The sequence below is a fragment of the Phocoena sinus genome, chromosome 9 (assembly GCF_008692025.1).
Source record: "Phocoena sinus isolate mPhoSin1 chromosome 9, mPhoSin1.pri, whole genome shotgun sequence".
Lineage (NCBI taxonomy): Eukaryota > Metazoa > Chordata > Mammalia > Artiodactyla > Phocoenidae > Phocoena > Phocoena sinus.
In genome coordinates, this window is record NC_045771.1 from 100,248,286 (window position 1) to 100,272,340 (window position 24,055).

A 24,055-nucleotide genomic window follows, 5' to 3' on the forward strand; every position below is an offset into this window, starting at 1 on the left:
CACACAGCGAGCTTTACCTTCCTTCCCCGGCGCATGCCCGCAGCACGCCCACCACGCCCACTACCGTCACACACTGATGCTCCACGTGAGGAGCTACTCTGAATAGCGGGACACTTGAGGGGCTTCCCTGGTGGCGCAGTGGTTAACAATCCGCCTGCCAATGCAGGAAACGTGGGTTCGAGCCCTGGTCCAGGAAGATCCCACATGCCGCGGAGCAGCTAAGCCCGAGCGCCACAACTACTGAGCCTGTGCTATAGAGCCCACGACACAACTACTGAGCCCATGAGCCACAACTACTGAGCCCGCGAGCCACAACTACTGAGACTGCGCTCTAGAGCCTGCGAGCCACAACTACTGAGCCTGTGCTCTAGAGCCCGTGAGCTGCAACTACTGAGCCCACGTGCCACAACTACTAAGCCTGCACTCTAGAGCCCGTGCTCCACAACGAGAGAAGCCACCGCAATGAGAAGCCCACACACTGCAACAAAGAGTAGCCCCCGCTCGCCTCAACTAGAGAAAGCCCACGTGCAGCAACGAAGACCCAATGCAGCCATAAATAAACAAACAAATAAATAAATATTCCTTTAAAAAAAAAATAGTGGGACATGTGAAAATTTAATGCACACTGAAGCTCCCAGATTTATCTTCTCTACATTGTAGCCATTATAACTTGGCCAGAAAATCTATTTACTGATCCACATTCTCTCTCTCAAATCGTAAATTTCCCTGGGAAATGCTATGACACAAAGTTCGAAGAGACAGTGCGATGCAGAGGAAGACGTAAGAGATCTGGAGTCGGAAGACACGGCTGGACTCCCTCTTCCACTACAACTGACCGAGTAACTTTGGGTGAGTCATCGTAACTCCTCTGACTCTGTCTGCTCATATTAGAAAATGAACTGATAGCTGAGATGACCAAATGTTGAAAACAGAGACAAGCATTTGGGGCAGTTATTAAAAATCTTTAAGGATGAAAAAGAAACTAAACACATCATCAATGAATGGTTTGGAAATCTCAGAGAAACATTACTATAAAAAGAAATAGATATTCAGGAACTGAAAAAACACCAATAGATGAAATTAAAAACTTATTGAGTAAGGCTTAATAGAGAAGAACTCATTAGTGAATATGAAGCTCAATAAATAGAAATTATACAATCTGAATTACAGAAAAGAAAAGAAATTAAAAACAAAAGCCTCAGAGACCTGTTGGAAAGTAAAGGCCTAACGTTTACCAAATGTAGTGGAAGACATGCAAGTTCAAGAAGCTTAAAGGCTCTCAAGCAGGATAAACACAAACAGATACACATGGGTACATGATAAAAATATTGAAAACCAAAAAGAGGAAATCCCAAAAGCTTCCAGAGAAAACACAGACTGCTTATAAGAGAACAATATAAAGAATGACTAACATCCTAAAAACAGTGAAGGCCAGAAGACAGTGGAGCAGTTATCTTTAAAGAACTGAAAGGAATAAAAAAAACTGTCAGCCGAGATATTCAGCAAAAATATCTTCAAAGAATGAAGGTGAAATTTACAATAGCCAAGACATGGAAGTAACCTAAATGTCCACAGACAGATGAATGGATAAAGATGTGGTACATACATACAATGGAATATTACTCAGCCATAAAAAAATAAGAAAATAATGCCACTTGCAGCAACACGGATGGACCTAGACATTATCACACTAAGTGAAGCTAGAAAGAGAAAGACGAATGCCACATGACATCACTTATATGTGGAACCTAAAATATGACACAAATGAACTTACCTATGAAACAGAAACATACTCACAGACATAGAAAACAAACTTATGGTTACCAAAGGGGAAAGGGGGGAGAGATAAATTAGGAGTTTAGGATTAACACACACACACTACTGTACATAAAATACATAAACAACACGGTCCTACTGTATAGCACAGGGAACTACAGTCAATATCTTGTAATAATCTATAAGGGAAAAGAATCTGAAAAAGGATATATATAATATCTCTGAATCACTCTGCTGTACACCTGAAACCAATGCAACATTGTAAATCAACTATACTTCAATAAAAAAAATAAGAGAGTGAAGAGTACCACAGCCCTCTGAGACCACACACTGTTTCACATCTAACCCTTCGTAGAGTGAACCTAGATCTTCTGCACCACGGTGGACTAGAACACACCCTGTCCCTTTTTCAGACCTGGTCACCGAGACCTCTCCTCGGTATAACCCTGTTGTGGATTGCATGGTATGAAGTAGAATTCAGAATTTTTTAATACCTGGTGTAATTTTCCATTGAGCTATAAGATTCTGACCTTACTCCCTCTGCCTCTTAAGCTTTTCCAAGGGAAAACTGGGTTGATTTTTTTCTCTTATGGCTTAATACATGACTACATGCAACAGCCTTTGGGATGCAGATCATTATTTGTCTTACTGCCACGGTGTTTACCATTTCTTCCTAAACACTGTGAATAACAATGTCTGCTCCAAGGAAATGAAGGGTTTTTTCCCTTCCTTCTTAATGCTTTCATCTTTTTATCCAATATGTCCTTTATCTTCTTTAAGATGATTTCAACTACTAAAATTAAAGCCTTCAAGAAAAATATCAAAACAGGAAAAATGAGCTCATATTCAGTGAAACTGGATTGGTAAGAGGGTCTGGACTTGCCAAGAAACAAACATGACAGGAAGTTAATAACGCTACTTAACATTTTTTTTTTTATTCTCATAAGTAGAAGTGACGTTTCAGCTGATTCGTTTACAAGACCTCTTCCAGTAACAATACTCAATTTATTAGGAGATTAAACTTACAATATTTTAGTAGTTAATTAAAAAACTAATTCCTAAGAGGCATTTCCACTGTAGGTCTTGGAGAGAAGGAATCCTTCACAATTTTCCACTTCAATTTTTTTTTTACATCTTCCATTTAGACTTAGTAGCCAATCTGATGGGGCAGCAGAATTGAGTTTTCTTAAGTACAGGGTAATATTCACCTCTCTCATTGCTTTTGCTTATTATTAGGCATTCCTAAAGTGCAAGGGAATTTCTGAATCAGTTATTACAAAACCCCTGTTCTCTGCAGTTTTGGGGATAATAAAGAAACGTCCACAGAATTGATCTAGATGTTCACAGTAAGGATAGCATTCTTCACAAACCACCACAGGATGTGGAAGGAAGATTGAAGCACCACCCCCAGAGGGACTGTTTCAGATTTTGCCCATGGAAATCACCATTGTAGGAACAACCAGGAAGTAACCAAAACTTTCACCCATATTAGGAAAAGTTCCCTGGTATGTAAAGCAGATGTACTAGTAATCCCAAAATGTCAAGCTCACCTTGAAAACTATAAAGCAATTCGGTACAAACTGCACCAGTGCCACAGGAATATGTAACAGTAGGAATTCTACTGTTAGAATTGTATCAGTTCATTCCGATGTCAAGAACCACACATCGTCATCACACAAAACTGCAAGAAATTTTCTTCAATTAGAGGAAGATACAGAGTCCTCGTTATCACAGATTCCACAACGATCTACAAGCTAGAGGCTGTTTGCCAGACATGCATTCCTTGCAAGAATCATCTCTTTGACAATGGACCATCCTCTAAGTGATCTGCTGAAGCAATGAAAGCCAGGCCAAAGGAGTTCCGACTGGTGCATTCAAGTGGGTGGCGTCAGGCAGAACATGGTGTCCATATGGCACTCGCCACCCGAGGCAGAGCCGGAGGCACGGGACTGTTTAGCAAGGAGTTGGGATCCAAATGCATGCATTACAACTAACATATACCGTCCTTTATTTTCCATTAAGAAAAAAAAAAATGAATGAAAGTGAAATAAAGACAAATTTAAGATAAGTGATAAATCTGTTGTCACCAAACCTGGACTATAAGAAATGCTAAAGGAAGTTCTCTGGGCTGAAGGAAATGATACTTGATAGAAATCTGGACCTTCAAGAAGGAATGAAGAGCACTGAAAAGAGGAAATATACAAATACATATCAAAGACCATCTTCTTTGCTTGTCTTAATTTCTTTAACATACATAGGACTATTTAAAAAGCAAAAATTATAAAACTATACCGGGGGTTTATAACATTTGTTGATACATCTTGACAGATGTAATAAAGATGTACAGAACTGCTGTCAGGAGAACTAGGCACTTACTGTCTCCTTAACATTTTATATGAAGTGTACAATGTTAATTCTAAGCAGACTGTGAAAAGTTAAGGATATATATTGAGCAACCACTAAAAAAAAGTTCAAATAGGTATAGTTAAAAGAGTCAACAGAGAAATTAAAATGGAATTCCAGAAAATATTCAGTTACTCTCTCCTACCTCCCTAAAAAGGCAAGAAAGAAAACACAGAGGAGGAAAAGAGAGTTCCAAGATGTAGCCAACAGAAACCATATGGAAAAATGGCAGAGCTAAATCCAACCACATAAATAATTACATTAACTATATAGGAACTTAACATTCCAAATTAAAGGCTGAGGTTGTTAGACTGCATTGCTAGACAACACCCAACTATGAAGACACACACTTTAAATATAAAGACATCAAAAACTATAAAACATTGCTGACATAAATGAAAGAAAATGTAAAAAGTGGAGAGATATACCATATTTGGGCATAAGAACACTCAATATTGGTATCAATTCTACCAAAACTGTTCTACAGATTGAATGCAATCTCAGTCATAATCCCACTAGGCCTCTTTTGCTGACAAACTGATTTCTAAAACTTACATGGGAATGCAAAGGATCTAGAATATTTAAAGCAATTTTGAAAAAGAAGAACAAAGCTGAAGTCTTAAATTACCTGATGTCAAAACTTAGAGTAAAGCTGAAGTAATCCAAACAGCACGGTATCACAGTGACAGATAAAGAAGCCAAAGAAACAGAACAGAGAGCCCAGAAATAAACCTACACTTACTAGGTCATCTGACTTTTGAACTAGCGCCTCTACGGGTACCAAATCAATCAATGGGGAAATCAAATGATGTGGGAACAATCAGATACTCCTATGGTTAAAAAAAGTTCTTCACTCCTTGCTTCACATAATATAATATACAAAACTTAACTTGAGACAGTTCTCAACGTAAAATCTAAATCCATGAAGCATGTAGGAGAATACTATCTGTATAACCTGGGAGTAAGTAAAATTTCTCAGACAAGATACAGAAAGTAGTTGCCATTACAAAAAACACACTGATAAGGCAGATTTTACCAGAATTTAAAACTCTATTCATTAGAAGATGCCATAAAGAACATGATCAGGCCAACTACAGACTGGGAGAAATTATTTCCAAAACGTATCTGACAAAAGGACTTACAACCAGAACATAGGAAGAAGTTTTATGACTCCATGATAAAAGGAAAACAATAAATACATAAAACAGTGTGGGTAAAAGGTATGAACAGACACTCAGCAAAGATACACAGTTGACCCTTGAACAACATGGGGGTTGGGGTGCCGGCCCCCACCTTGTTGAAAACCCTCGCGTAACTTTACAATGGGCTCTCTCTGTATGCCATTCTGCATCCCCGTATTCACCACACTGCATACCGTGTGGTACCACAGTACTGTATTTACTGAAAAAATCCATGTATAAGTGGCCCCACGCAGTTCAAACCCATGTTGTTCAAGGGTCAACTGTACAAACAACCCATGAGCACAAGCAAAATTGCTCGACATCATTAACCATCAGGAAGGCACAAATTAAAGCCACAATGAAACACCCACCGGAATAAAATCAAGATGCCTTTCAACACCAAGTGTTAGCAGAGATGCGGAGCGACTGGAACTGTTTACACTGCAGATGGAATGTAAACCGGTATAGCCCTTTGAGAAAAGGTCTGGCAGTGTCTTATGAAACTAAAAAAGCTACCTTCTGATCAAGCAATTCTACTCCTAGTTATTAGCCCCAAAGAAATGCAAACATATGCCTACAAAAAGATCTGTACAAGAATGTTCACTATAGCTTATTCACAATAGCAAAAAACTAGAAACAACTGAAAAACAAAGGCATAAACTGTGGTACGTTCATAAATGATGCTTCATGTTAGGAAGGTACCAGAATCTTGAGGAAGAAGGAAAGAAAACATAGCTTGAAAATAATCTCTGCAGGTGATCCTGATATACACCACCTAGAAAGACATTCCATGTTAGAAATAATCAACTTACAAATGAGCTTTTGGAAAATAATTCATATGAAAACATTTTCTGATGGACAGTGAAGAGTCGACCGTGAGGACGCATTCTGACCCAGGTCTACATTGGGAATTTCAGAGCAGGCTTGTGGGTGCAGGAGGCGAAGGTATGGTTGTTTCACACATCTGGCCCAGAATCAAAGGATTACTTTGATATCACTTTGGTATGACTTGCCTAGTTTTCCTGGGCAACATATTTACTTTTCCAAATATAATTTTATTTGACCAACGCTAGCATTTGTTTATTAGTGGCTGAGTCCACACAAACTGCTAAAGCCCTAGGGCCTAAATGTGTGGTTAGAAGGTGGTAGGATTTGTTACCGTAACCTGTAATTTACTGTCAGATAATGAAGAACTGATCGTAACTATTCATCAGAATGGAGTCCAGCTATGAGGTCCACAAACGTAATTGTTAGGAAATCATTTGCAAGTAACAAAATTCCTAATACAGCACAGAAATATTGTTAAAAATCTTGACATTTTTTCCAAGACCATCTACAATACTACATAACTGCGAATAACACATGTTCATACCAAGAAGAGTATATACCCTACGTGAAATGTGATTAGCATCTATAGGAAGGGAAGACAAACTTAGTGTGAATCTGGACTCAAATTATAGTTTTATTTGTGAAAGATATTAATATTTTTTAAAAATACTTGAACACCTTATGCCTTCCTAAGCGCTCCTGAAGGACTGATGAAAGGTTAATTCCCCACAATTTTTCTAAATAATTTATTACAGTTAATGACAAAAGGAAAATAAAATTGATTCAGGGACCAGTTCTTCTGTAATTTTCAGGTAGACATGTGAATTCTGCTCCAGTAAGCCTATTTCTGCAAAACTAAGAGACCTTGCCAAAACACTAAGATTAATCACTGTGGTTCCATCTGTATACTCTGGTATATAAGCAACAATCTCCAACATCAACTATTACAAACAAAGATGCATTAAAAGAAAAACAAAATTGCAGAAGAAGAATTGCTTGCTTTCAACTTACATGATAATTCTAAGTCCAGGGGAGAAATCGACAGTATTCTTAATACTGTGCCCAGATGGATCTACAGAGTCTACTACAATTCATCAGTAAAGGTACTGCCTAATTTCCAACAATACCTCATATGTGTAAAAATTTGAATGCCACATCGATCTTTTGTAAATAATTTTATAATAATTTAAAACTCAAATTTAAAAGCTCCTGAATCATCATCACCCGTCAATAAAGGCTTATTCAAGCAAGGAAATCAAATGATGTGAAGGCAAATAAAAAGCATTTTGGTTATAATACTGCCTCCTGCCTTATTGGATATTCACACTTATGTCATCTAGGTTTTCTTTTACACATGAATATAATCCCTGTTAAAACACACACACATATACTTACAACTCTGATTATAGTGGTGATGAACAGTGAAATAAAAAGACTTTCTGTTTACTAGTAAAAATATTAACTCTAAAATGCTTTTAGTTTGCAAGCAAATGTGCCTACCAAAACCAAACTGAAAACTTGGCGGTGGAAACCGTGTCTGTGCACATCGGGTGCTAAGGACACGCCCTGCAGCACTGACCTTGTACGCCTGCATGAGCGTGTGGATGACACCGGGGGCCCCGTGACACCAGTGCACCAGTCGGTCTGTCTCATTGCTTAGGGATGACGGATAATTCCCAGATCGGAATCTTTTGTGGCGCATATAGTCAATACTAGGTTTCACCATTTCTGTCAAGGTTTCTTGGTCCACTTTTGCTGCTGGCTTTTAAACAAACAAATATAAAACATTTCATTTATGTTTCCATAAGCTTTTTTTTTAAACCTCTGCATTGTGGCTAATATAGTTAAGCATCAATTACCCAGAATACTGAGGAACACATAAAATTAGAATTAATCCACTTCTCTGGTTACTTAAGGCCTGGGCAGACCTTTGCATCAACCCTTTCCAATGCTGTGCATGAAACTGATGGCCATCCCCTGGGGAATTCCCTCTTGCTCGGGGGAGGCAACTGACTGGATGAGGCCCACCCACAAGCGGAGAGCAAACTGCTTTACTACAAGTCCACGTGTTTAAATGTAAGTATCACCCAAACTCCCTCACAGACACACCCAGAATAATGTTTGACCAAATAGCTGGGCAATGGCAGCCCAGCCAAGTGAACACATACAATTAACCACCACAGACAGCTAGCCACCTTTTTTAATGGGGACTTCCATATACCTATACCTACACATCTTTTATCTGAGCTGTTTCTCCAAAAGAGAGACTTCACTCCCCAGGTGAGGTGGTGGCCGTGTTGCTGGCTGGGGCGGGTAAAGGTGCTGGTGCAAGGCTGGCTGTGGCAGCAGGGAGGTCTCCCGCTGACCGTGTGGACAGTCACCAAGCCCCACTTTCAGGTCTGTGCTCCACTTCCACTCTCCTCTCCACCTGCTTTTCTGGAGTCAGAAGAACTGGTTTGACTGCTCCAGACCACGTACTGTTTCCTGCAGTCACCTCACCCTGCACAGTGATCTCACTGCACAGGTCCAGCTGGGCCACACAAGGATTTCCAAAGAAGCTCCCCTGCAGCCCAGACCTCACTCCCGCCTGATCACACGTGTGGCGCCGACACCAAGGGCGCCGCAAGCTCCCGAGTGCAGGGTCCTGCAGGACACCTGGCTGGCTTCTTGCTGGCACCCTCCTCCTCAGGCACCTTGTGCGGGCATCCCTGTCCCGTCGGGTCCCCTGCCGTTCCTTCGTTCCTTCGTCCGTTCTCAGTCCACTTGTCGCACAGGGCTCCAGAAGTCTCCGAGTCTCATCAGAGAAGCTGGGTGTCTGTTTTCCGTTTTCCTTGAGGTTTTGAAATGATTTTTCCAGAGGAGAACTGTGCTTTTATTCTTCATCGTGAGAGCGGAGTTCCCTTTAAGTGATATTTTGAAAGTTCTTGTGTATGTCGTTCTGACAGCTGTCCAGATGAAACCACACATGGAGCCCCCGCACAGCTAGGCCGGCACCGCTGGGGAGCGGCGTGTGCGGCTGGCCTCGTGAGCCCAGCTCTGGCACACCGCTGCTATCCACCAGGAGAACGCTGACACCAGTTTCTAAATAGGATCCTCACGAAAGAGTGTTTCCACGTTCTTCACTTTAAAAGCAGATGAGCTGTAAATTTTATGATTCCTGATTCTCTCAAAGAACCCGCCAGTATCTAGCAAAATTAAACTGAACACCTAAATCTAAATTATTTTTTATTGGTGTGATTCTCATATGATTATGTTTCCCTTAAAGGTATGATCACTTTTGAAACAGGGTTCAAAAGCCACTTAAAACCTTTTTCTGGGAAAACAGAGAAAAACGGACAATCTACCAACTGTCTAGAACAACACTGCCATTTTAAAATGAGACATGGAATTGATTATTTTGGAAACATGTCTGCACCTAGATTCACAAATTGGAATACATACGTGTTTTACTTTCTACAAGGATAACCCAGGACACCTACTAATCACCAGAGAAGGGAGTTCTAGTCCTGCGCAGACAGGAATCTCCTGTTTGCCCTTAGTGAGGGGCAGCACGATGCAACATGTAAAAATAAAACAGGAATTTGTAAGTGAAAATTTAAAGCAGGAATACACGGGCTTTTAGTTAAAAAGATCTAAACTCTAATCCATGCTCCTTGACTTACTAGCGTTGCAATTTTGAATAAATTTATGAAGTACTCTGTTATGGGTGTAGTAGAATAAATAAAGGCTTAATTGGGGGAAAAAAACAAACAAACAAGAGGCACAGCCGGACCTTGTTTTGCTGTTCTTTGCTTTACTGTGCTGCACTTGCGGTTTTTGAAAATTGAAGGCTTGCAGCACCATTTTCCCAATAGCATTCGCACATTTTGTATCTCTGAAACATTTTGGTAATTCTCACAATATTTCGAACTTTTTCATTGTTATGTCTGTAATGGTGATCTGTGATCTTTGATCTTACTATTGCAAAAAGATCACAACTCACTGAAGGCTCAGATGATGGTGAAGCGTTTTTTAGCAACAGAATATTTTGAATTTCAGGTAAGTACACTTTTTTAGACAATGCTATTGCACGCTTAACAGACCACAGCATAGCCTTGCTTCACTGCGACGTTGTGCTTTACTGCAGCAGTCTGGGACTGAACCCGCAGCGTCGCCGAGGTCTGCCTGCAGGCTGCATACAGAGCGGAAGAGGGACCCACAGGCCATAAGGCTGGAAGCAGGCTGAAGCAATATTTGGGGTGAGGTCTTTGACTGCCCGACGCAAGAGTCAGTACTGAATTCAGCAGATGCCAGGGATGATTCAGAGACAAAATCATAACCGCAGCAATAAACTAGTTAAATTTTGAACACAACTGATAGGAAGTTGGGGGTATCTGAATATGAAAAGTCTCTGCCCTAGTCTGCATTCTGGAAGCCCTCTCTGCTCCCCGAAGGTTTTCCCCTATTAAAAGAGCAGGAGGACATGGACAGAAAGAAAGTGTGGGCCACAGACAACTAATCCAACACGTAACTGCACACAGAGTTTGCTCTCAGGAGGCCACTGCTTGGGGATCCATGGTTCAAAGCAGGATCCTTATTTCATTTCAGCCTGCCTGGTTTGTAGTAAAATTTCAGTACACATTTCCGATTTGATCTAGAATTTTATAATACGGTCACTGCACTAGCATTCCAGAGTTTCACTCACCTGCATTAACATGTAGTAGATTCCGGCCATGCCATGCGCTGCTCCAACATACTGCTTCCTGTGCCACTGATACAACAGGGGACAGCGCTCAGCCTTCTTTTCTTCCCTTGACAAAGCCTTGCCCGATTCAATAATAGCATCGACTACCTACAGACATAATGAGACAGCGTAAGTCTAAAACACTTACATGTAATCTGTTTTAGTCTAATTAACAATAACATGTCTTTATATAGATTACTTATTCTAAAAATCTTTAAGCAGTTAGTAGCCAACACTGTTATCTTTATTTTATAAATACATACAGGCAGAGAGAAACCAGAAGACAATCTCAGAGTAGAAAAAGATACTAAGAAGTAGAACCAAGAGATCAAAAGGTCTTTCCATGAACAGTTTACTAGAACCTGGACAAACTTCCAATAAAAATTATCCTAGACTTAGTTGCTTTGTAGCTTCAATGTTTTCCCCCAAACACTGGCAAGTACAGTCGGCCCTCCATATTTGCTGCGGGTTTCACACCCATGGGTTCACCAACCTCAGGTCAAAAATACTGGTAAAAAAACATTCCAGAAAGTTCCAAGAAGCAAAACTTGAATTTGCTGCACGTGCACAACCTTTTACCCAGCATTTGCATGGTGTTAGGTATTCTAAGTAATCTAGAGATGATTTAAAGTACATGGGACGATGTGCACAATTTATATGCAAATACTATACCACTTTATACAAGGGACTTCAGCATCCCGGCGTTCTAGTATCCAAGGGGGGTCCTGGAACCAATCCCTAACAGGTACTGAAGGATAACTGTACATCTCCCAAGGCTGGAGGAACTGGCTTTATTTACGAAAGGCTGAGGAAGTGGGGTCTGTTGCAGGACTTTAGAATGACTATGCGGAAAGACAGTAATTGCTTCCTCATATCCTCTCTCCCCTCACACTTTTGGTAACAGTGCCCCAAGTTTTAGCGAGGCATCTGGCCTCAGAGATACAAACAGCTGGACGCGGTCATCTGACTGAGTTCTGGAAGCGGGATGGGAGCAGAAGTGAGGTGGGCAACTTCTAGCTCGCAGGCTTGAAAAGGAAGCTGCTCGTCTCCCACTTCCTCACCGCGCCCTGGGTGCACATAAGGGCACGGTCCTGGGATAAGGCAGAACAAGACAGAAGCTGGTGCCTAGCCATATTTGCCTGGTTTGCCTACCAGTTCTGATACCTCCTGAAAGAGAAATAAACATTCTATCTTCCTGATGCTGCTGTTTGATTCTAGTAAAGACAGCTAAATTAATACAGACCTAAAGTTTTTTTAAAAACATCCCTGGAAGAGAAAAAAGGAGCAATTTATTAATTTTATGAGTGGCCTTGGGAAGTTACTCCTACCTAGAAGCAGAGTCCAGCCACTACTGCAAGTTTCTGCTAGCAGACAGGCTGCGTGGCAGACAGGAGAGGACGCCCCGGGGCGGGACCCCACAGTACCTCTTTGACAGCTGACCCACACACGGCGCCCGGCCCCATCTCCGTGCTCACGTAGAGTAAGGCGTACAGATAGCCTGCCCGGCCCTGAAGCAGCTCGTCGGGAAGGTCTGAATCTCGGCAGACGATGGCTCTCTGGAGCTGCAAAAGTCTACCCAACAAGAAACATCCTGCTTTCCCAGAGAGAGAATGTCTAACATACCTCTTCCTGAAACTGCAAGGAACCCTGTCACTTTAGGAACCATCTGTTACTATTTTTAATTTAAAACTAATTTTTAAAAATACCAAAAAAGAGGGAAAACAACGAAAACTTCCCCACTACAAAACCAAACAAAAACTTCTCTCTCAGATATCATCAACACGAATGATAAAACACCTTGCTGTTCAAAAGTTCTACATTTATATCTAACATGTATAGGATATATGCACATAAGAGAAGATACTCTAAACCATATACGAGAAGATACTCAATTCTGTAATCCAGAATTACAAGAAAGTGATTTCAAATTTTAACAAAAATGTTACTAAAATGTAGCCAATGCTTGAAAATTAGCTTGAGTCACCCCATCTTTAACAAACATTAACCGACCAGCACCTGCCAGACACTCCACCAGACCATGGCCAAGAGCTCTGATTTCTGCTGCTTCAAAAGAGAATATAAACCAAAAGGTACCATAAAAGCTTACATTCTCTAATTGTTTCCTAACAATTGAACCTAAAAATAACTGAGTTATTATAGAGAATCTAAGGCATATAAGGTAATTTTCATGCATTGAAGGCAACCAAAAATTATTTAGGTAAAAACATGTTTATTCCTCCCTCAAATTAAGGCAAACGCATGCTTGGATAGAAAGGTAGCATACAATCCCACCATTACGCTCAAGATTAAACTACAAACTCTTGGCTTATTGGAGAGAACTGTCTGCAAGAGCAGGTGAATTAAAAGATAAATTCTTTTTCGTTTTTTGAGTTTCTTTCTACATCAAGACTGAGAATTTGGAGAAAATACTTCCAGTTGTAAAAACTCACTTTGTGATGCATTCCTGGGATTCGTAATCACTTCTGAGTTTATGATATACCACAGCTCCGACGGCCAAGGGCCCAGCATCTCCACAGAGGAAAGTGACCCTCCGGCCATTCAGATTCCGAAGTGTTCTCTTTACGTAATCCAGGGATCTGAGCAGATAGGTCTGGTCGCATGTGACCCGATACAACTGCAGGTACAAAAGGGCTATGCCTGGAACAATCACCACCACCCCCCCCCCCGCAAAAGAAAAGCATTATTGTCTTTCCTTTTTACTGTCAGGACATTATTTCATGATTACGTGAACAACCTACATAAAGCCTACGTTTCTGAAGGAGTAACATCAAACAAATTACACGATATGTTTCTTAAAAATGGGGAAAAAAAAGAACCCAGTGTAGAAAAAATTGCAAGCAAGTGAAAATGTTGCTAACTGTTCTGACACAATGATTCACTACCTCCTAGATAAGGGAAATACAAGACTTCCCACTCATTCCCCTTTAATTTTCATTCATTTCCAGGTTGTACTTATTCTCCTTTGTATTATAAGCTAATCTGGATCCTTTTCTTCTTACTTCTCATATAATAATGTCCTCCTATCTTATGCCAAATTACATGATTGCTCTTCTGAGTTTTATACCATCTTCTTTCTAATTTATTTATTTCTCACAATTTTTCAATTTTCTTTAGTGACCAACCAACCAGTGAGTCAACTCACCGTTTATAGAACAGCTACATGACACAGAGTAAGGTAGTGAATTCCAAAGACATACCTATCCAAACTTCCGACTTTAGATTAAAGAACAGAGCTGGTTACTCAAGGGAACCAGAGAGGGGTCTTTTTCTGAAAATCTATGGAGGATGACCTATATGACTTCTAAAAGAAGCATGCTATTATTCCTGGGCTCAAGAAGTCAATGTGACAGATAAGTAACAAAGGAATCTGTATAAATATATACCTAATAAAGTATACTGTAGGAAAAAATACTTAAAGAAATGATATGATGGTGAAAAGGCAAAAAAATCTATTAATGTTTGAATTGAGGTTCTCTAATATTCTGTTCTTTGTCTGATATCCTACTCTCACTTTTAATATTTTTCATTTTGCTTTTCAAATTTCTCTAAATAGGTAGCTTCTTCTTTAATTCTCCTATTCAGGGTATCCTACTTGCCTTTCAAAATAATTCTTAACACCTACATATATTTTTTGAGAAGTCCTTTTGTCATTATCCATTTTTTCTTTTAAAGACATTAAGTCAAACAGATATAAAAGTAGCATATGTGTAAGCCCTGAAAAAAATCCTTCCATATGAATTGCTTATGACCTCCTTGAGTGTCTTCTGTATTCAAATAATTGAAATGATAAACATATAGAAAACAAGTTAGAAGTTAAATACCTACAAATTTCAAACATAATAATCACTATAAAAGGTTTACAAGTACTTCATGATTGACTCAGAAACCCCTAAAAATAGGATGATGATCTGGTCAACCTGTGAACCTAAAAACCTATGGTTATACACATTCAAAGCTTAAGTATTTTAAAGTAAATGATGATGGATAAAGTATAAAAAAAAAAAGTCATCATGACATTCTGCCCCTGAATACTTCAGTATGAAAATCTAAAATATATGAACCTTTTCTTACAAGCCAAAACAGCATCATAACTATCAAAATTAATACTTAGTGAGACTGAGCTGTGTTTTTTCTTTTTGGTAGATCTTTGTATCAGTTTTGGTACCGGTATTAACCTTGCTTCATAAAACAATGGGACGTATTCCTTATTTTCCTATTCTCTAAAACACTGTAAGAGGAGCACTGAGATTTCCTGTTCTTTAAAAAAAATTGTCTCTTTTTATTAGTTTATTGTTTCTTTTTCCCATTTTATTGAGGTATAATTGACAAAACTGTATATATTAAAGTGTACAACAGGATGATTTGACATACAATGTGGAAATATTACCACAATCAGGTTAACACATCGATCACACACAGTTATCATTTTGTGTGTGTGTGTGTGTGTGTGTGTATAAGAATGCTTAAAATCTACTCTCTTAGCAGATTACAAGTAAACAAGTATACAATACACTGTGTGTATGTATAAAAATGCTTAAAATCTACTCTCTTAGCAGATTACAAGTAAACAAGTATACAATACACTGTGTGTATGTATAAAAATGCTTAAAATCTACTCTCTTAGCAGATCACAAGTAAACAAATTACAAGTATACAATATAGTCCCAGGTTGTACATCAGATCTATAGAACTGGTATATCTTATAACTGAAGGCTTATGCCCTTTGACCACCATTTCCCCAACCACACAACCCCTGGTAATCACCATTCTATTGTTTCCATGAGTTTGACATTTTGTTTGTTTGTTTTAGAATTAATATGTATGTGAGATCATACAGTTTGTGCCCTTCTCTGTCAGGCTTTTCACTTAGCATAATACCCCCTAGGACCATCCATATTGTCAAAAATGACAGGATTTCACTTTTTCTTGTGGCTGAACATTCCATTCATAGACAGCATAACATTCCATTAGATATAGTTAGAGAGATCGATCAATCGATCACGACTTCTTTATCCATTCAAGGATGGATGGATATTAGTTGCTCCCATATCTTGGCTATTGTTAGTAATGCTGCTATAAACATGGGGGTGCAGATGTCTCTGAGATACTGACTTCCCCAGAAGTGAGACTGCTGGATTATATGGTTCTATTTTTAGTTTTCTGAGGAACCTCCATACTGTTTTGCATAGTGGCTGCACCAATTTATGTTCCCACCATATACTAGGGTCCCCTCTTCTCCACACCCTCACCAACACTTGTTCTCTCGTCTTTTTGACAAAAGCCTTCCTAATAGGTGTGAGGTGACATCTGCGGTTTTGATTTCCACTTTGCTGATAACTAGTGACGTTGAACACTTTTTCATATATGTGCCAGCCATATGTATGTCTTCTTTGGAAAAATGCCCACTCAGGTCCTTTGCCCATATTTTAATTGATTATTTATTTTTTGCTATTGTGTTATGTAAGTTCCCAATATACTTTGGATACTAACCTCTTAGCAGATATATGGCTTGCAAACATTTTCTCCTGTTCTATAAAGCTTCCTTTTCATTTCAACTGTTTCCCTTGCAGTGCAGAAACTTTTTAGCTTGACCTACTCCCGCTTGCTTATTTTTTTATTTTATTGCCTGTGCCGTTGGTGTCATATCCAAAAAGTCATTGCGAAGACCCAAGGAGTTTTCCTTTGTTTTCTTCTAGGAGCTTCATGGTTTCAGGCCTTACATGTTTAAGTCTTTAATCCATTTTGAGTTAATTTTTGAGAGTGGTGTAAGATAGGGATCCAGTTTGATTCTTTTGCACGTGGCAATCTAGTTTTCACCATTTATTGAAGAGGCAATTTTCCCCACTGTGTGTTCTTGGTTTCTTTGTCAAGAATTAATGAACCATTTATGCATGGATTTCCTCCTGGGCTCTCTACTCTGTTCCATTGGTCTCTGTGTCTGTTTTTATGCCAGTGACATATTGCTTTGATTACTATACCTTTATAATATACTTTAAAATCAGGAAGTGTAATGCCACCAGCTTTATTCTTCTTTCTCAAGATTGCTTTGGCTATTCTCGGTCTTTTGTAATTCTATATGAATTGTAGGACTGATTTCCAATTCCTCTGAAAAATACCATTAGAATTTTGATAAAGACCGTATTAAATCTATAGATCACTTTGGGTACTATGGATATCTTAACAACATTAATGCTTCCAATCCAAGAACAAAGAATATTTTTCCATTTATTTGCAGCTGCTTCAATTCCTTTCATCAATGTGTTATAATTTTCAGTATACAGGTCTTTTACCTCTTTGATTAAATGTATTCCTAAGTATTGTTCTTTCACGCTATTGTAAACAGAATTGTTTTCTTAGTTTCTCTCTTCAATAGTTTGTCGTTAATGTACAGAAAACTGATTTTTGTATATTGATTTTATATACTGCAACTTTGTTGAATTTATCAGTTCTAACAAATTTTTTTGGTGGATCTTCAGGGTTCTTTACATATAAGATTATGTCATCTGCAAGCAGAAGCAATTTTACTTCTTCTGATTTGGATGCTATCTATCTATTTATTTATTTGGGGGCAGGCCTTAATTGCTCCCCCCTAGAATTTTCAGTACTATGTTAAATGGAAGTGGCAAGATTGAGCGTCCTTGTCTTGTTCTAGATCTTAGAGGAAACACTGAGCATTGTTAGCTGAGTACGAGTATCCTTGAGTATGACGATAGCTGTGGGCTTATCATATATTGCTTTTGTGATGTTGAGGTACATTCTTTCTGTACCAAATTTGAGAGTTTTTATTATGAAAGTATGTTGAGTATTATCAAATGCTTTTTCTGAATCTATTGAGATGATCATGATTTTTATCCTCCATTCTGTAAATGTTGTGTATCATATTTATTGACTTGTGTATGTTGAAACATCCTAGCGTCCCTGGGATTAAAACCCACTGATCATGCGTATTCTTTTAATGTGCTCTTGAATTGTGTTTGTTAGTATTTTGTTGAGGATTTTTGTATCTGTGGTTCATCAGAGATACTGACCTTTAGTTTTCTTCTTTCCTTCAGCTTTTTTGGAACAGTGTGAGAGGGACTGGTATTAATTCTTTAAATGTCTGACAGAATTCACCAGTAAAATCATCAGGTCCTAGGCTTTTGTTGGGAGGCTTTTGATTACTGATTCCATCTCTTTACTCATTATTGGTCTGTTTAGATTTTCTGTTTCTTTATGATTTGGTTTTGGTAGGCTGTATGTTTCTAGGAGCTGATCCATTTCTTCTGGGTTATCCAATTTGCTGGCTTATAATTGTTCACTGTAGTGTTTTATGATCCTTCGTATTTCTGTGGTATCAAGTATAATGTCTTCTCTTTTACTTCAGATTTTATTTACTTGGATCTTCTCTCTTGTTTTCTCAGCTAGGCTTGATAAATTGCCTATTTTGTTTATTTACTGAAAAACCAACTCTTAGTTTCACTGATCTTTTCCACTGCTTTCTGGTCTCTATTTCACTTATTTCTGTTCTGATCTTTCTTATCTCCTTTCTGCTATCTTTGGGTTTAGTTTGTTCTTGTTTTTCTAGTTCCCTGAGGTGTAAAGTTAGGTTCTTTGAGACCTTTCTTTTCTCTTAATGTAGTTGCTTACTGCAAGGTACTTCCCTCTTAGAACTGCTTCTGCTACATCCTGTTAAGTTTTAATATGCTGTGCTCTCATTGTCATTTGTTTCAAGATATGTTTTGCTATTCCTTTGATTATTCTTTGACCCACTGGTTGTTCAGGAGCTTTCTGTTTTAATATCCACATAGTTATGAATTTTCCAGTTTTCCTACTATTACTGATTTCTAGTTTCTTACCACTGTGGCTGGAAAAGATACTTGATATAACTTCTATCTTCTTAAATTCGTTGAGACTTGTTCTGAGTTGTAACACATGATCATCTTGAGGAACGTTCTGTATGCACTTGAGAAGAATGTGTTCTGCTGCTACTGAATGCAATATTCTGTATACGTCTGTTAGATCCATTTGGTCTAACACATAGCTCAATTCTAACGTTTCCTATTGATAATGCAGATGACCTGTCTGATGTTGGAAGAGGGATCTTGAAATCCCCTATTACTGTTGCATTGTTGTATATTTTCCCCTTCAGAACTGTTAGTATTCGCTATATTTTTAGGTGTGTATATATTTACAACAGTTATATTCTCTTGATGAACTGACTCCTTTATCATTGTATAATGACCTTCTTTGCTTCTTGTTAAAGTTTTGGAAGTTAAAGTCTATTTGTTCTGACATAAGTATACCTACTCCTGCTCTACTTTGGTTTCTAGTTGCATGGAATATAATTTCCCATCTCTTCACTTTCAGCCTATGTTCATAAAGCTGATATGAGTCTCTTGTAAGCAGCACACAGTTTTTCTTATCCATTCAACCACTCTGTCTTTGATTTGAGAATTTAAGCCATTTAGATTTAAAGTACTTACGGATAATGTAAGGACTTACGAATGCTATCTTATTATTTTTCTGGCTGTTCCGTAGTTCCTTTCTTGCTCTCTAGCTGTCTTCTCTTGCAATTTGACGATCTTCTCTATTGGTATGCTTCAATTCCCTTCTTTTTTTTTTAACAATTGCTTGTATATCTACTACAGGTTTTTGCTTTGTAGTTACTATGAGATTTACATAAAACATCTTACAACGTTCTATTTTAAGCTAGTACAAAAACTCTCCTCCCCTCTCCCAACATCTTATGTTTCTGACAGCACAAATTTACATATTTTATGTTGTATACCCAGTAAAAAATTATTATTGTAGCTATAGTTAATTTTAATACTTCTGTTAAAACTTTTGTAGTAAAATTAAACACTACATGACCATATTACATTACTATAGTATTTGGATTTGACTACATACTTATAACAGTATGTTTTATATTTTCATGTTACTAATTAGCATCCTTTTGTTTCAGCTTGAAGAACTCATTTCAACATTTCTTGTGAGGCAGGTTTACTTGTGATGAACTCCCTCAGCTTTTGTGTGCTTGTGAAAGTATTTCTCCTTCATTTCTGAAGGACAGCGTGCCAGGTATATAGTATTTTTGGTTGGCATTTTTTTTTAAGTACCTAGAATACATCAATCCACTTTCTCCTCGCCTGTAAAGTCTCTGCAGAGAAATCTTCTGATAGATTTCTTGGGGTTCCTTTGTACGTAAGTAGATTTTTATTTCCTGCTTTGGAAATTCTCCGTCTTTGGTTTTAGACAGTTTTATTATAACGTGTCTCAGTAAAGTCCTCTTTGGGATGAGTCTGTATGGGAAATTATGGACATCATTAACTCTCTCCCCAGATTTGGACAATTGTCAGCCATTATTTCTTTAAATAAACTTTCTGCCCCTTTCTCCCTGTTTTTCCTTCTGTGACGCCTATAATGCATTAATTGCTTTACTTGATTATGTCCCTTAATTCATGTAGGCTTTCTTTACTTTTATTCATTCTTTTTACATTTTTCTGCTGACTGGTTAATTACAAATGACCTGCCTTCAAGTTCACAGATTTCTTTTCTTGTTGATTCATTCTGCTGCTGCTCTCTACTGCACTTTGCATGTCATTCATTTAGCTTCTTCAGCTCTATACTTCGCTCTTGGTTCTCTCTCTTAAACTTGTTTTGTTTATGTATGGTTTTCCTGACTTCATTAATACGTCCCCTGCACTGGGAGGCGGATTCTTAACGAGTGGACCACCAGGGAAGTCCTCTAATTTGAATTCTTTATCAGGCACACCATAAACCTCCATTTCTTTGGGGGTGGTTACTGGCAAATTATTTTATTATAAAATTATCAATTATTAGTGCTGTTATATTTCCTTGATCTTTCATTTTCCTTGAAGTCTTGTGTTGCTGTCTTAGCATTTGAAGACACAGTCACCTCCTCCAGTCTTTACTGACAGCCTTCAGGGATGAAATGTCTTCTGTCAGCCTTATTACAGATTCTCAGGCTTTCTCAGGCCTTCTCTATGGATATGCCTGCTCCACACTTTTTGTTCCCTGTTAGGGGAGAATTCTTAAGACTGTATGCCTTCTCCTGGTTCCACAAAGCCAGGCTGAGGGCTGACAGTCTCCTGCTTGCTTTCCTAGGGCAGTGAGGGATGCTCAAGTGTCTATGCCTTCTCCCAATTCTGCAGGGTTGGGCCAGCTTTCTGCCCATGCTCGCTAACTGTCCACTAAGGTTTGCACACACTGCCCTCAAGGGCTCACACAGCTATGGGGTGGATCAGTGTGTGGGTGAGGAATGCAGAACGTTGGAGGTAACCACGGGCTAACTGGGGGATCCACTGGTGAGGTGTCCCCAGTGGCACACAGGCAGGCTTCCAGATGGAGTCCTCAAAGTGGCTAGTGGACATGCATCCCTTGTTGAATTCTGAGCCCTGGTTGCTATGCTCTCAGCCCTTCCTTGCCCCTTGGTCATGAAGATCTCCTCTGTATTCTGAAAGGGATGAGAAAGAAGTGGGTATCCTTTGTAGCTTCCCACATAGCTGGGGAAGCCGGGCACTCATTCACATGTTCTCACTTTCCCCTGTAGGAGAAACCTCAGGCTGAATGTGTCTCTTGGCACTAAGCTGTGCCACCTTGGGGATGGGGTGACACAGGTGAAGTGAAAATTTTCCTCTTACCCTTTTCAATGTGTCCAATCTCAGTTTTTGTTTTGTGTCCCCCCGCCCCCCCCCCCCCCACCCAATGGTATTGTGTAACTCCTCCACTGGACTCTTGGATCCCAGAAAGGTACTCTCATCTGTGTATAATTATCAAAATCAGTGTTCTTTGGGGAGAAAGACAGTAGAAAACTCCTATTCCACCATTTTACTGTTGTCACTCCTAAGGATTTCCTGTCCTTTGGTAAAGGTTTGGTATAATTTCCCAGTGAAATTTTTGGGTAAGTATTTGACAACATTCTCAAATTTTTATTTGGAATTTTGTCTGTTTACATGTCCTATGTCTTCTAGGGTCAGGTTTGGTAGATTATGTATTCACAGAGAATTATCCATTTCAAGTTACATTGTGAAATAAATTTTTGTGAAGTGAAAAGTAGTCATGTGATTTCTAAAATCTCCTCTATTTATTTATTTATTTGGCTGCGTCGGGTCTTAGTTGCAGCATGTGGGATCTTCATTGTGGCATGCGGAAACTTTCGGTGTGGTGCGCGGGCTTCTAAGTTGTGACGCTAGGGCTCTAGAGCACGTGGGCTCTCTACTTGAGGCATGAGGGCTCCAGAGTGCGCAGGCTCAGCAGTCGTTGTGTGTGGGCTCTCTAGCTGTGGTGCACGAGCTCTAGAGCACACGGGCTCAGGAGTTGCAGCACATGGGCTTAGTTACCCTGCGACACGTGGGATCTTAGTTCCCCAACCTGGGATTGAACCTGTGTCCCCTGCATTGGAAGGCAGATTCTTAACCAATGGACCACCAGGGAAGTCCCTAAAATTTCCTCTGTTTTAAGGCTTCCCGATTTCATTTATGTTTTTGTGCCCTTCTTCCCCATCTGCAAACTTCTGTTCCTAATTAATGTCACTATAAAATTATGCCCATTTCCTCAATCATATCTTGGCTAGCCCTCTAATACAGGAATCAGCAATTTTTTTCCCATAAAGGCCAGATAATCATCTTTAGGTTAGGCTTCAAGGGCCACATTTAGTCTCTGTCAGGTTTTCTTTTATTTCAAAATTCTTAAGAATGTAAATAAAAACGCTTCTTGGTTCAAGGCCTGTGAACAAACAGGCTGTATCCCAGACTTGGCCCATGAGCCACTGTTTGTCAACTACTACACTAGTAGAGTCCTTTGGAATGCTCTTGATAAAAATATTTCCTAGGTTCCTGTTATGCCTTTTGTTATATTTCATATGCCTGGAGGGCAGTAACCTAGCTGGATTTAACATCTTATCTTCATATTTTCATTCCTTGAATATCTTGTAGGATGCCAGTGAACTTCTTTTTTAAAAAATATTTATTTATTTGGCTGTGCCGGGTCTTAGCTGCAGCACATGGGATCATAGTTGCGGCATGCAGGATCTAGTTCCCTGACCAGGGATCGAACCCAGGCCCCCTGTATTGGGAACGTGGATACTTAACCACTGGACCACCAGGGAAGCCCCTGCTGGTGAACTTCTGAATGTGGCCACTTAGAGGTTTGATACCAATGTGATTTTCTCCCTGTTGATATTTCTGTCACATACCTCCCTCCTCAACTACTGACATCCCACACCACAGTGGTACATTTATTACAATTGATGAAATGATACTGACACATCATTTTCACCAAAAGCCCATAGTTTTTATTATGGTACACTCGTGGTGGTGTACATTCTGTGGGTCTGGACAAATGTATAATGAGATGTATCCACTACTGTACAATGATCCAGAGCAGTTTCACTGTCCTGAATATCCTCTGTGCTCTACCTATTCATCTGTCCTTCACCCTCTAGCTCACTGAAAACACTAACCATTTTTATTGTCTTCACAGTTATATAGTCTCCAGAATATCATATAGTTGGAATCACATAGTATGTAGCCTTTACAGAATGTCTTCTTTCAATTAGAAATATACAATTTAAAATTTTAATTAATTAATTAATTTTTTGGCTGCGTTGGGTCTTCGTTGCTGTGTGTGGGCTTTCTCTAGTTGCCGTGAGTGGGGGCTACTCTTTGTTGCAGTGCGTGGGCTTCTCATTGTGGTAGCTTCTCTTGCTGTGGAGCATGGGCTCTAGGCACGCAGGCTTCAGTAGTTGTGGCACGCAGGCTCAGCAGCTGTGGACCGTGGGCTCTAGAGCACAGGGTCAGTAGTTGTGGCACACAGGCTTAGTTGCTCCGCAGCATGTGGGATCTTCCCGGACCAGGGCTCGAACCCGTGTCCCCTGCACTGGCAGGCGGATTCTTAACCACTGCGCCACCAGGGAAGCTCAGAAATATACATTAACGTTTACTCCATGTCTTTTTGTGGCACACTTCCTTTTAAGTCTGTATAGTGTTTCCTTGTTTGGATGCACCATTTATTTACTCATTCACCCATTGAAGGACATCTTGGTTACTTCAAACTTTTGGCAATTATGAATACAGTTGCTATAAACATTCATGTGCAGGTTTTTTGGTGGGCCTAAGTTTTC

The 24,055-nt window shown here is 39.3% G+C and overlaps 1 protein-coding gene across 5 annotated transcripts in view; it reads right to left on the reverse strand.

Moving 5' to 3' along the window:
* LANCL2 (LanC like 2) overlaps nucleotides 1-24,055 on the reverse strand; it is a 98,026-nt gene that overhangs the window by 46,671 nt on the left and 27,300 nt on the right. For 4 of the 5 annotated variants that reach the window (XM_032643411.1, XM_032643414.1, XM_032643410.1 and 1 more), the window contains 4 exons: nucleotides 13,362-13,569; nucleotides 12,336-12,483; nucleotides 10,873-11,019; nucleotides 7,768-7,950 (listed from right to left, as the gene is read on the reverse strand). In XM_032643411.1, coding sequence (XP_032499302.1) covers nucleotides 7,768-7,950; nucleotides 10,873-11,019; nucleotides 12,336-12,483; nucleotides 13,362-13,569 — 686 coding nt within the window. The remainder of the gene's footprint in view (nucleotides 1-7,767; nucleotides 7,951-10,872; nucleotides 11,020-12,335; nucleotides 12,484-13,361; nucleotides 13,570-24,055) is intronic. The other variant, XM_032643413.1, reaches the window with a different exon arrangement.